We start from the raw sequence: 14,587 nt of genomic DNA, 5'->3' as shown, positions 1-14,587 counted from the left end.
GGGGGAGGGTTGGGAGAGGGGGGGTCTACGGGTTGTAATCCATTACGCGTGGCAGCTGCTGGATATGGCGTAGCTGAAGGAACTTGTAAACTCGCTGCCTCGCTGAACTGAGACCGTTATCAAGGCTAGAGACAGTGTTACACGATATTAGCATGATGTCCTCTGGTTGTGATTAATTTTTTTTACGTGTGCACATTTAGTTACAGAAGTTCTAGGTCGTTTGTTACATTACACAAGCACTCATGATTGCAACTCTTGATAATTGATTTTTTTTTATCTTTGCTACTGATTTAATGTTGCTCTAATATTCCGCAAGTAGCAGAGTTTTCGTTTTATATACAAATGCAAAATAGTAAATGTTGGTAAACATAGCTGTTCTTACTCTCTAGATCGCGGATAAGTAGATACACATAACAGAGTAAACTGTTAGGCTGTAGAAAGTGTACCACATTGGAGTGAACGATGAGTGCAAAAAACATAATGTTGGGGCAGTATGACGAGCCCGAGTCAGACAGGTTGGCGTTTACGTGCGGAACAGGTTTGGCCCGAGATCTCGGACTAATCTGTGCTAGCGGAGGGAGAGGGGAAGGAAAGGGGGGAAGGAGGGGACGTTGGCATAACGTGTGACGCATTTGGCGTCCTTTGGCGTTCAGTCGAATCCGTGTAACGACGGGCGCCACTGCGGCAGCATGTGGTGGCCGCTGCTGCTGCTTCTGCTGCTCATGTTTCACTCATCGGCAGGTGGCCTGGGTGCTAAACGCATCAACTTTGCTCAGCTGACGTGTGACAACGTACACGACAACAATACTGATGTGCTCCAAGGCTGTCGTTTTAGCGTCATCTCCAGAGATGACCTACAGGTATTTCACCAGTTCCCAATTACAAGGCACTGCTGCAATACTGCCTCTGCAATTTGAAGTGAAAGTGATAGTGAGTGTGAGTGTGTCAATTAAACTCAGTTAGGTGCATCATTCTCGTCAGAGAGGCTCATTCCATATCAAACGGATATATTTTTTGAGTGGGTTGGTGATGGTCGGTGCAGTGGAAGTAGATGTGTCGTCTGGTGTTGTTGGCTAAGAGACCGACGGGGATATGGTCAGCTGCCTAACATGAAGCAATGTTCTTCCTGTGCATGTGATGGTCGCTGTCCTTGCGTTGTGTGATAGGTGCGTCTTCTATATATCTGCTGGCTGCAGGTACGTACATAACGCGATGTCATGTTTGTGTTGAATCATGATGAGAGAAGGAAGAGGGTGAACGAGCACCAAGAGAGTTGCCGAATTAAAATCACGACTCGGCAGAAGGACCATTACTTACTGTGCCATGTGTCCTCATTCCATAAGAAATTGCAGAGAGTTAAAGTTTAATTCGCAACATGGTACGATATATTTTGGCCAATAACTTTAAACCACTGCTACTCCTCTACTTGCTGAGTAAGGACTGGCGTTGAAAATTTTTTCCGCAATCAGGATCCAAACCAGATTTCTCCGCGTCCAACGCCACAGCACCTTAGCCACCTTGGCTACGTAGGCAAATGTTAGATTGTACTGGACAGGTCTAGCCAACGAGATGTACACGGCAATTACGACAGCACGTTTCTTTCTTGTGGCAAATATTGTTAGCTGGCCCTCAAGATAAGAAAACTGAGATGCTATATCGATAAGTAGACAAAGATTATTACGTTTATTTTGGGTGCACCGTGCGAGTTGACGAAGTGGCTAGCACACTGGACTCGCAGTCGGGAATAGGACGGTTCAGATCCGCGTACAGTCATCCAGAGTTTGGTTTTCCGTCTACAGGCTGCTGCTGAAATGTTTACTTTGAAAGGGCATGGCCTGTTTCGTTCTTCCTCCTTGAAACATTCCGAGCTTGCGCTCCATGTATGATGACCTCGATGTCGACGGGACGTTAAACCCTAACCTTCCTTCCTTCACTCCTATTTTGGGTGTAGCAACTGCAAAGCGGATACGCAATAGGGGCCCGCAAGATTGATTTACGTAGTTTCAAACATGAGCCTGTCACTCGAGAGTCAGCGTTTATTCGTTCGTGGCTTAACATAAAATAACACGTTCACCTTGGCGTACGCTACGTGCGCCGGGGAACGTCTGCGTAAATGTACTGGGCTTCCTGTTCCGCTCATTTGCGGAACCCTAATTCGCAGACGATTATACTTGACGAGTTGTCTCGGTGAAATCCAGTGCTACCCGTGCAGAGCGATGACTGTATAAATCTACTTGTAGCGAAGGCAAATGCTGTTAGAACGTTAGGGTATTCTACGAGAGAAATTGCATAGCAAACACTGACACGACAGATTCTTGATTAGTGTTTATTTGTTTTTGCGTCATATACATTGTAATGTTTCTAATGCTTTATGTTTAATTTCTGGACAAGGTATGCGAAGAACAAGGCTAAAGGGAATGAATTACCACTGTGTGAGTGAAAATATGAAGTTAATTACATTTATATGAGTACGTTTCACTGTGTTTCACATTCTTTTAATACGAGCTTTCGTAATAATACGCAAAGACATTATGATCTTGTTATAAGAACAAATGTGTACACCACATCAGGTGTTCAGTTTTTGACAAGTAATAAGACTGTTCATATGCAAAGCGAAATTGACCACTGGATATAGCGAGGCCATTATAAAAGGATGCGGGGTGTTCTTTGTGATCACTAGAGAAGCGGTGTCGGTCAGGGGGCCTCTACGACGAACAAGTTATTGGATGTCACCTGATTAACGAACACTTACAACGCTGCCCAAGGGGGCAGTCGATGACGTCAGTGTGAAGTGCAAACGTTAAGGAACAATCCCAGCTAATCCAAGATCAAGCACATGTCATGCACTTAGGGACGTGGACCATCGGGCATTGTGGAGCTTGGTTTTAAAATATCGCACGTAACCTTCCGAAAAAATTATTCTTGAGTTTCAAAGTGCTATCAACAGCCCAGTTAGCACAAAGTAAGTAGGAAGTACAGTGGTCGAGCAGCTCCTTATAAGCCACAGATTTCAGTACTCAACGTTAAGCTACACCTGTGGCTGTGCAAAGAACGACAGCACTGGTAGTGGATGAACGGTAAGAGTGATTTGGAGTGATGCATCATGCTATACGCTCTGACAATCCAATAAAAGGGCTTAGGTCTGGCGAATGCTTGGAGAGTATTAACTGCCATCGTATGCAGAGCCAAAAGTGAAGTAGAGAGGAGGTGGTGATACGTCATGGCGGTGTTTTTCTTAGGTAGTGACTGCTCCCCTTAATGCGCCTACTATGAATACGTTACATGTGGAAGGACACAAACGCAGCACTGTGTACTGTATACGGTAGAGGAACTGTTCTCAGACGATAACTGATTGTATCAGCATGAGAATACATCCTGTCATACTGCAGTATTTGTGAGACAATGGTTCAGGGACAACAACAGACTGCTCTGTATTGTTCGTATCATCATACACTATGTTTGACAGTTGCGTCAACAGAAGACGCACAATGGTTTTTCGAGATATTTCCATGTGGTCAACGTGACAGATTTACACAAAATTATCTATAATCGTAAATGTGAGATGCTACAGGAAGAACCATTTACACAATTCACGTACGAACCAAGAATTATAATTCTTCGTGTCACCGAAATGTCTTCCATTGATCACGACGATAATACGAGAAACTGCTGGTAAAGAAAGTGTAGGACTGAGATCATTTTTGACAGTAAGCGAAGTTGAACCTGTCATTTCGTCACAACAAATGAACATAAGCACTTATGTTGATGATGCTTTGCCGTCTTCAGGGTACGGGTACAAACGCATATTTCGTTAGGACGTACGAGGCTATTAGGTAAATCTTTCAGAAGCCAAAATGGAAACGAGATTGTGAGCATTTTTGTTTTCATTTCAGGTCACCTGCATCATACTTTCCGTACACACTGGGTCAAGTGACCTCGTGAGTGCGTATAGGACGAAACTGTTAGACACACTGACGTTCCGCATTCTGCCTCCAACACATATGGAGCAACAAGGAGTATACTGTGCCTATCTCCAGTCCGTGCATCTCCGTAAGTGGTACGTTCTAGACAGTATTAAGATTAATATGTTGACTGTGAGTGAAAAACTGTAACTCTGGTTGTAAACTATAATGAAAGCTATTTACACACGACTTACTTGGTACCAACAAAGTACCTTCCGAATTTATGCACTGCTTAACAGTTGCTAAGGAGCAACTGACACTTCTGAGGAACAACTGCCAGGTTCTGTGGAGCAGCCAACAATTGCTACGGTACTCCCCATCAATTATAGTAAACGGAAATGCAGTGGGCGTGGGGGCTTATTAACTTCAAAGAATCCTCCGCACGAGCGCTGTGTATGCATTCGACAGTTCATGCAGTACGTTGTCTGACGAAGGCTGTTGTGGAACCGATTACTGCGATATCATGTCGTACGGCAACACATTTACAAGAAATGATTGAAGTACTTAGGATCGTGGAATAGCAGTTGAACGGTTCGAAGCCGGTCAAAGTGTCACTACTGTGGCCAAAGTAATTTGCTGAGTCCAAAAGCGTCATCTCGCGCTTAAGAAAGGACACTGAAAGTGCAAATGGTTTGCAAAAGCATGACGTTGGTATAAGACGGACCACCATACCGCAAGAGGACCGATACATAGCCTTTATGGCTAGAAGAAACAGATATCTCACTCCTAGGCAGATCGCTATCCGTATACGTCTCTCTGCCACAGCCATTTCGCAGCGATTAAATCAGTATGCTTTGTATTCTTGGAAGCCTGTTAAACTCATCCCACGTGAACCACTTCATCATCGAGGAAGAGTTCGTAGGTGCAGGGAGTATGTTGGTTGGGTTAGCGACAGTGGTTCAAAGTGATGTTCTCGAACGAGTACAGCTTCGTTGTGGCACGTGATTCTGGCCATTAGTTAGTGTGGAGAGAGAGGGGAACACGTTATAGACCACTGAATATTGATGTCATCAGTATGGCCTAAGCGTTATGGTATGGGTAGGCGTTATGAACAATGAGCGAATACCGCTGTGTATCTCTGTGCGAGGTCCCTTTACGGCATAGCGTTATTGTGCGGAGATCACTCTGGATCATGTCCGTCTTTTACACACTGAAAACTGAAGATATTGAACGTGTGGAGTGGTCTGTTTACTCTGGACCTAAACGCTATAGAGTATGAAAGGGATATTCTTGGTAGAAGTGTTTCTCATCGTCACCTCCTCCCTGAACTGTGTATGAAACGGAAACCTCTTTGATAGAGGAGTGGGCCGATATCAACCAAGGACTGCTCAACAGTTTGATAGCCAACATTAGTGACAGGAGTAAAATGTGCATTAGTGGCCGAGGAGGGCAAATTCCTTACTGAGGGTCCGATATCGAACTTGATGTTGGGAGCCTGCGTGGATCAAACATGCATTCATGTCTGTTATCCTGTTTTTCCGCAAGGAGAAATGTGCACCATTTTTCATTGCAGATGTTTCTCAGCGTATATTATGTATGTATTGTGTTCCATGTCGTCTGTCACTGTCTGTGATTATTCCACGACGTCTGCATTCCTTACCAATTATCAGCGAGCATATATCACTTCTTGAATGTACGATGCCAAGGGGGGGGGGATATTTACATGCTACAAAACGTTTTCCGTCTGATCATATTAAAGATTACACAGTTGTATTGCATTTGTATTGATGCCGTTCAATAAGTGTTAAAATTTACACGTACGAATCTATTTGTACTGTCAAAGTCACCTTATTGTATCTTGCGCATGGGAATTTCCTCTCTGTTGAAGCCCAATGTCGTTTGATTTTTACCACCGTATTCAGCATGCAAGATGAAATAATAAGTTTCTATGTGTTTCTTGGCTCGTATTGCCTCGTGGGCTCTCTGATCTTTGACAGTAAGGTCCCTAGGGATGTAGAATGTCTTTCTTGCAGTATCCCCATTGAAGCCATTGAAAGTTTTTTCTGATGCTTTAGCAATGGAAGAATAAACCCATGACTAATTGTCTGGTTCTGATATAAATAATCTTTCCCTCATTCGTAAATCTGTCTTTATAAGAACCGCAGATTGACGATGAATGGAGTGGGTCGAATGAAGGATTTGTCAACAACTTGCGTCGTGAGTGTATTACATTGTCCGTCTATGAACGTGCACTGACTGGCCCATGTATAGAATTATGTGGTCGCCTCACCTCTAATCCCGTAGGGTAGATACTCCCAAGTACTTGACAATTGCCATAGATTACAACCAGAAGCCCCTCATGCCCTATTCTGAAAAGAATAGAACTCTTATGTACAAAGCAGCTGCGACGTCTGATCCTAAACTATGTGTCATTCTGTGAAATAATTTTGTAGCCATCTTTACTGGTACAACTGAATTCTGTCTGCAAAATGGGAAGTGAACAGAGTTAATAGTAATGATGAATTAAAACGTCATGCTCAATTCTGAAGTTTTACCGCAAGAGCAACGAACATTTAGTAAGCGATTGATTCTTTTCCAAACATTATTGTGCGTAGCTATAAGCGTGAACAGGTTTAGGGGAGGTTCATGTGTAAAGTTTCTTGAATGTGGCCAAGTGTTCTCATTATCAATCACATTTATTTATTTTTTAATTATAGTATGATGATACAGAGCTTGGATCAAACAGATAATTTAAAGAGTGTATAGTGTAAGAAATGACAAGCAAAATACAGGTACAGAATCAAATGTCCAAAGTACTATGCCAATGACATATACGAATCACATAAAGAGTATAGTCTGGGTAATTTGTGAGCCCTGAGTTACGCTGCTTGAGTTCCTAACTTCAATACTTAACTTACCGTGTTTAAACTTTAACGTAAGATTATATCATTTAGTGAATAGATCATAACAGCATTTTAGATTTTTAAGTTTGGTCAATAATAATATGAAATATGAAAATCAAATTTTTGTTGCCTCTGTAAGGCACTAGAAAGACAACCTACAACTGGGATTGGATGATCGATATATTCGTTTAGTAATGTGGGAGAGATGAGTGACTTCTGATGCTGCATTCAGACAGTATGGTATATGTACACACGCTACATTATACATATGTATGTTAGCCTCATCTACATTCCATACACCTGGCATTGATGGTCTTGAAGTCTTCCTGCATTTCGTAACATTTTCCTAATGGCGTAACTTCGAACAGGTGCTTAGAGCTAATAACAATGCAAGGCAGATATTTCGTATGTATGATAGTGAACAGTAACGGTCCTATCGCACTCGCTTGGGGTACACTGGACGCTAGTCCAGCTTCTGAAGATGTACTGCGTTCTCTTTTCTTGAAAGTCGTAAATCGCATAACGGTCTCAGCTATTCCACATGAATGTATTTCGATTATATTAGATGACAGTGCAGAACGGTACTGAAGATTTTTCAGAAGAACTTCACGAGATGGATTGCGTCTGAACGAAACCTTATACCTAGTGAAGTATTTTCTCTGTGGACGATACATTTTTCCAGGTTCGATAGCAGATCGTTGAAAACACGTGGACCTAAACCGCCAAGCATCTGATCATTGTAGTGAATGTTGCAATCACGTCGCACTTCGTTGTTAATGTTATCAGTATTTCATTATTAGACGATGACTCTCTTTTCTCTTAATATTGGGCACCTCAATGAATTGGTTGCACCATCTCTGTTGCGGTAAATGTAATGTATTGCGTACATAAAACATACATAAGGAACGTATTATTTAATTTGTCTGGGGCGCATTCTTTACCATTGTGTGGAGCAGAATATATTTTCAGAAAAGCCCAATCGACTTATCGGATCACTGGAAGATATTGTCTTCTAATGTTGTACAACATTTTCTGAATTCATTCAGTCCTACTCTCTGAACTCAGCAAGGATACAACGTCATAACATAGAAGAAAGAATGAGGATTTATATATATTGGATTGGTGCATAAGCCTGTAGTACTTTTCCATAAGTTTAAGAAACACAACAGGTACACACAACAGATACTTTAGTCATAAATAATATAGTCACCTTCAAAATCTTAAACACGACAAGAGCCATGTTCGGGGCGCATTTTTCATCCGGAAAGGAAGTTCGTTGAAGGTGGTTAGATAGAGAGCGGAAAACGTGAAATCCTCAAAGCGAAAGATCACGTGAATAAAGTGGCTGCGGAATGACTTCACAACTGGGAAGTTGCATAAAAATAGTGAAAGTTGGTATTTTCTGGCTTGTTGCCTACAGAGAAGGGAGGATACCCCAGGATATTGCGAGCTCTTCTTACGGAACGATTGCACTCCGGAGCTATGTTAATTCTTGCTAATGCAGTACATCAGTTTAATTCGAGGTAAACATTTGGAAACACATAGCTCTAACCATATTTTGAAAGGCAAAATATATCCTGTAGGAATAATCCCGACTTTTAGGTTATGGGAACCATGTGAATGTTTCTCTGCATGTTGTCGAGGTATATAACATTCACCAGTTTGAGCCATCAACAGAAAACACATGAAACTTATAACATGTGCAAAGTGGTGGCCGAACTTTCAGATGAATATTTAAATAGTGCAAAAATATGGCCAGAAGCAACTGGAGCTCTGCACATTACATACTGCAAATCCACTGGCTATGAAGCAACTAAAGACATTTACACTGTCGAGGATTGTGTTAATGCTAATGTGTCATTAGATTAATATTTATCTTATTAAGAAAAGTCAGAAGGTAAAATTCCTTCGATAAAGATAAATCATGGATATTTTTGATGAACTAAGGTGGTTGTTACATATACAAAGAATAAGATCGATCTTCTAGTGAAAATATTACCAGTATATTGCAAATCAGGCTAACTTTGAAAATGAAATTCAAGGAAAAAGAACAATTTTATTCAGTAGTGGAAAACGTACTGAGGTGACTACGGCGTCCATGCCTGTGCCATCACAATCATACGCAGCAATTTCTGTGATCCGTCTAATCCAATGGCTTCCAACCTTTCCGAGACCGTTACCAGTGAAAGCAATCAGATTGTAACTAGTACGGCATCAAAATTAGCACCTAACTGAATTTTAGAATGAAAAATAATTTTCCTTAAAAATTGCATTTTTAAAATGACAAAAGGTTAACGATATTCAGTTTTTGTAGGTGTTTCATCAAACCATCAATAATGAGTCAAGGAGACAATTGGTACTGCTTTGTTTTATAGAACGATGAAACAATTCTCAGGGCTCCGAAAGTTATACCTACAACTGCTTCGTGAAAATGAAAGTTCACTAACCACAGTGACGGCAGACACTTCATACAAAACTTATTTCTCCTGCACCTGTCCTCCCTCTTGCGACACTAGCTTCACCGACACCCTGCGCCTCCATGTAAAATATACCAAGTTAAAATGCGTGCACTATACTTACTGTTGTAAGTCACTTTATTGCAGGGCTGCTTACGCCTGAACTAGCGGGAACTGGAAGACATCAAGCAGCCAATGGTATTATCTGACCCAAGCCACTAATAATAATAATAATAATAATAATAATGAAAGTAGTAATGGTGATGATAACGTGCAGCCTCTTCACCAACGTAATAATCACTCCACAGTTACGTTGTATTTTGCTGTCAGTTAGTTCATTTATCACTTATGAAATGAATAATGAAGCAATTTATGGTCCATTGCGAGAAGTACCTACTACTCGGAGAAGGCATTTTCATGAGATATTTAAGTATATAGTCTCATTTCTATTGTCATATATGCATGGTAAAAAGTATACGTGTAGTAGGTACACATGTAAAGAACAAGATGGATATTATTCATACATTTGTTTAAGAAACTCTAATCTGCATCACAATGTGTCACGCCTTAATACAAGTGTTTAAAAATTACATTTTCCTGGCAACTTACGTAGTCAGTATTACAGTCTTAGAAAAAAGTGGTAACAATAGTGATCTTTTACAAAACTTCAGCTTCATGACCGAACTACAGTAGAACTATTTTGAGTTACCCCTCGGGAAATTTCATTTTAGTCCTCCGGGGGAAATTACCCTCAAGTTGGAAACCACCGTTACCTACGTTATTTACTTATCTTCAAGAATCGATCGAACAATTTGCACCATGTGTGAAAAGTTCAATATTGGTTCAAATGGCTCTGAGCACTATGGGACTTAACTTCTGAGGTCATCAGTCCCCTAGAACTTAGAACTACTTAAACCTAACTAACCTAAGGAGATCACACAAATCCATGCCCGAGGCAGGATTCTAACCTGCGACCGTAGCGGTCACGCGGTTCCAGACTGTAGCGCCTAGAACCGCTCGGCCACTTCGGCCGGCAAAAGTTCAATATTCTGCACAAAAAGTCTTCTGGTAGACACATCAAAGTCTAGTAAAAGTATTACTTTGTTGTGAGACACGCTTTTCTTCCGGTTAGTGAAACCAAGCCTCATCTCATTCTAAATCCCTGATCATGTCATAAAAATTCTGAATCATTATCAGTAGCATTTAGAACGAAAAAAAGCATGAAGTGTATAAGCGGTACCACGACCAGATGCACTGGTGAAGTTGAAGTCAGGGGATCTGTACTGGGTTACTCTTCGTGCTTACACATTCAAGTATGAGTTTAATAGTATTATAATTAGTACTGAAAACTGCTGAAACGATTGAAGGAAATCATAGAGTAGCAGGCACCATTAAGAGCATCACCTGAAGCTTTTAGCTGTCATAGCAACGTTGTGTATGGACTGCTTGCTTCTGTAACGCTTGCTTCTGCATATGTTGCTCTTCAAGTGACAATTATACCATTCTCAAAAACTCTACATTGTTTAGACATAAGTAATTTAACACTTGGTAAGAATCCATCTATGCTATGCAAAATCACCAAGTAGATTAGAAAATGAATATCTGTTTTGCGCATTGGCTGCTTTTTATGAACTGTAGATAAGTGCCCTTCGTGGTATTAGCGTTAGTCCTAACAATAATCAAGACGTGGCTCTTGCAGCACATTACGTTCGCATACTGAGCAACTGAGGGAATGTTATTTCTTTCTTTCTGCCAATTTTGTCCTCAATTTGCACTTTGTTCTTACTGACTAAACTGGATGTATCAATTACTACACATTTCGACATTTTAAATTGTTTTAATTAACTTCCTTCATCATTACTATGACAGTATCCTTATACTTGTACATTAGTACAAATCAACATTACTTCTAGATTGCTCTGTTTCACATATTTTGCTTATAGGTTATTGTGTCAAAACAGTTCTTCAATCGTGCTTTTCTCAGAAGATAAGTCGTTTGCTCTTTCCAGTCTACTCTTTGTTCAATGCTTCAGAAAATCAAAAGAACATATTAGGAGAAGTTCCTCCGAAAGTAACTGCAATCTCACATATGAGGAATACCATATAAACTAATGACTGAAAAGATTAAGGAATCTACTATCATTTCTACAATTCCTAAAGAGAATGACTCAATGACGGCTGGATGGAGGGAGTCAGCAGAATATCTGCTAACCGCCCTATTTCCTGGTGATAGCACCAACACAGAAACTGAAATACACACAAAACTTAGAAGAGAACAAGATAAACAACACGATGATCAGATGCTGGCTACACCTTTCGCCCAAGAAGAAGTTTCTGTAGCAATTTCCAAACACAAAACTGGAAAGGCACCTCGTCCGGATGGCCTGTGCCCTCAAGTCGTGCAGATAATAGGTCCACTGATAGTGCCATATTTGGCAGCATTACTAAACGACGCGTTGCGTATAGGCAGGATTCCGGCAATATGAAAAACAACTAGAGCAGTAGTGATTAAGAAGTGAAGGATGTTGTTGTTGTTGTGGTCTTCAGTCCTGAGACTAGTTTGATGCAGCTCTCCATGCTACTCTATCCTGTGCAAGCTTCTTCATCTCCCAGTACCTACTGCAGCCTACATCCTTCTGAATCTGCTTAGTGTATTCATCTCTTGGTCTCCCTCTACGATTTTTACCCTCCACGTTGCCCTTCAGTACCAAATTGGTGATCCCTTGATGCCTCAGAACATGTCCTACCAACCGATCCCTTCTTCTAGTCAAATTGTGCCACAAACTCCTCCCCAATTCTATTCAATACCTCCTCATTAGTTGTGTGATCTACCCATCTAATCTTCAGCATTCTTCTGTTGCACCACTTTTCGGAAGCTTCTATTCCCTTCTTGTCTAAACTATTTATCGTCCATGTTTCACTTCCATACATGGCTACACTCCATACAAATACTTTCAGAAACGACTTCCTGGCACTTAAATCAATACTCGATGTTAACAAGGATAATGACTCGGTATTACCGAAAAGCTGTAGATCTATTTCCTAAGTGAATGTTTTGGTCAAAGTTCAGGAGCGTCTGCTCTGTATCCGGTTGTAGGCTCACACTCAGCTCATGGGTCTAAACCACTGTCAATATGGATTCATAACAGGAAAGTGTATAGATGAAGCAGTTAACAGAGCTTTCATGTTGCAGAAAATTCGACAGCGAAGGATGCAGTGGCGCTCAAGATTGACATCGCAACCGCATTTGATAATCTTTGGTGGCCTACAATATTTGCATGCCTCCGAGATCTGGGTGTCCCCAGATGTCTGTATAACAGCTCTGTAGATTATTGTAGCGGACGTAGCGTCCAGTGGATTGCGGAGCAAAGAAAGGTAATCAAAAAAATTACCAAGAGTGGTCCCCAAGGCTCCATGAGTGGTCTATTGTACTCGAATTTTATTACTGAGCTCATATTACATCTATTAGATGGGACACATACCACTGAAGCTGCCGATGCACAAGCACATGATATATTAGCAGTTGTGTCGGCAGACTCTAATGCGAGACTTGAGGTGAAGTCTAGACGTGTTAGCTCAGATGCAGCATTGGTGCAAGGGCAACAAAGTGACTATAACAGTTCATAAAACAGCAAACATACTTCTGACGCAAAGATTTTGTCTTGCCAGAAACCCGTCCCTGAGGCTTGACGGAATCCCTGTAAAACGCAGCACTGTTTTTAGATGTTTAGGTATTCTTCTTGACGAGGAAACAAACTTTCTAGAAAACGTACAATTTATTAATCAGAAAACAGCTCAAATTATGCATAAGATTGCTCGTGCTGGCACTGCTGACGGTAAATTACCGCTGCGTGTTGTACGGTCATATGACGAAGCTATCTTCAGCGCCATAGTGGGCTTCGCTGCCAGCATTTGCGCGCATCGCCTTTTTTTTTTTTTGTCATCAGACTGGTTTGGTGCTACCCATCACGAATTACTCTTCTGTGCCAACCTCATCATCTCAAGGCAGCACTTGCAACCCACGTCCTCAAACTATTTGCTCGATGTATTCCCAACTCCCATAAACTGTCCCTTCTCCTTATCAGTGTTTTCCACATATACCTTACCTCTTCGATTCTGCGCAGGATCTCCTCTTTCCTTACCTTACCAGTCCACCTAATTTTCAACATTCGTCTGTAGCACCACATCTCAAATGCTTCGATTCTCTTCTGTCAGCTTTTCTCACAGTCCATGTTTCACTTCCATGCAATGCTTTACTCCAGAAGTACATTCTCAGAAACTTCTTCCTCAAATTAAGGTCTATGTTTGATACTAGAAGACTTCTCTTGTCCAGGAATGCCCTTCTTCCTATTACTAGTCTCCTTTTGATATACTCCTTGCTCCATACATCATTGGTTATTTTGCTGCCTAGGTAGCAGAATTCCTTAACTTCATCTACATCAGTGACCATCAGTCCTGATGCTGAGTTTTTCGATGTTCTCATTTCTGCTACTTCTCATTACTTACTCATTAGACTGTTCATTCCATTCAACAGCTTATGTAATTCTTCTTCACTTTCACTCAGCCGGTCGGAGTGGCCGAGCGGTTCTAGGCGCTACAGTCTGGAACCGCGCGACCGCTACGGTCGCAGGTTCGAATCCAGCCTCGGGCATGGATGTGTGTGATGTCCTTAGGTTAGTTAGGTTTAAGTAGTTCTAAGTTCTAGGGGACTGATGACCACAGAAGTTAAGTCCCATAGCGCTCAGAGCCATTTTTGAACTTTCACTCAGGATAACAATGTCATAAGTGAATTGTGTCATTGATATCCATTCACCTTGAATTTTAATTCCACTCCTGAGCCTTTCTTTTATTTCCATCCTTGCTTCTTCGATGTACAGACTGAACCCTTTTTAATCCGAGCACTTCGTTCTAGGTCGTCCGCTCTTACGATCTCTCTTGGCTCTTGTACATGTTATATATTACTCGTTTCTCTCTCTATTGCTTACCTCTGTATTCCTCAGAATTTCAAACATCTTGCACATTTAACATTATCGAAAGCTTCTTCCAGGTCGACAAATCCTACTACTGTGTCTTGATTTTTCTTTAGGCTTCCGTTATTAATAGCAAAGTCAGGATTGCCTCTGTGGTGCCTTTCCCTTTCCTAAAGCCAAACTAATCGTCATCTATCGGATTCCCAGTTTTCTTTTCGATTCTTCTGTATATCATTATTGTCAGTAACGTAGGTGCATGTGCTGTTAAGCTGATTGTGTGATAATTCTCATGCTTGTCAGCTCTTGCAGTCTTCGGAATTGTATGGATGATATTTTTCCGGAATACAGGTGGTATG

At 41.3% G+C, this 14,587-nt stretch overlaps 1 protein-coding gene across 2 annotated transcripts in view; it reads left to right on the top strand.

Annotated features, from left to right (window-relative positions):
• The first annotated feature begins 671 nt into the window (after window positions 1-671).
• LOC126478991 (toll-like receptor 2) overlaps window positions 672-14,587 on the top strand; it is a 114,729-nt gene continuing 100,813 nt past the window's right edge. Inside the window, exons 1-2 of one of the 2 annotated variants that reach the window (XM_050103746.1) lie at window positions 672-860; window positions 3,894-4,057. In XM_050103746.1, coding sequence (XP_049959703.1) covers window positions 690-860; window positions 3,894-4,057 — 335 coding nt within the window. In that variant the 5' untranslated portion in view covers window positions 672-689. The remainder of the gene's footprint in view (window positions 861-3,893; window positions 4,058-14,587) is intronic. The other variant, XM_050103747.1, reaches the window with a different exon arrangement.

The sequence above is a fragment of the Schistocerca serialis genome, chromosome 1, assembly GCF_023864345.2.
Source record: "Schistocerca serialis cubense isolate TAMUIC-IGC-003099 chromosome 1, iqSchSeri2.2, whole genome shotgun sequence".
NCBI lineage: Eukaryota > Metazoa > Arthropoda > Insecta > Orthoptera > Acrididae > Schistocerca > Schistocerca serialis.
This window is presented reverse-complemented; position numbering and strand designations above follow the sequence as displayed.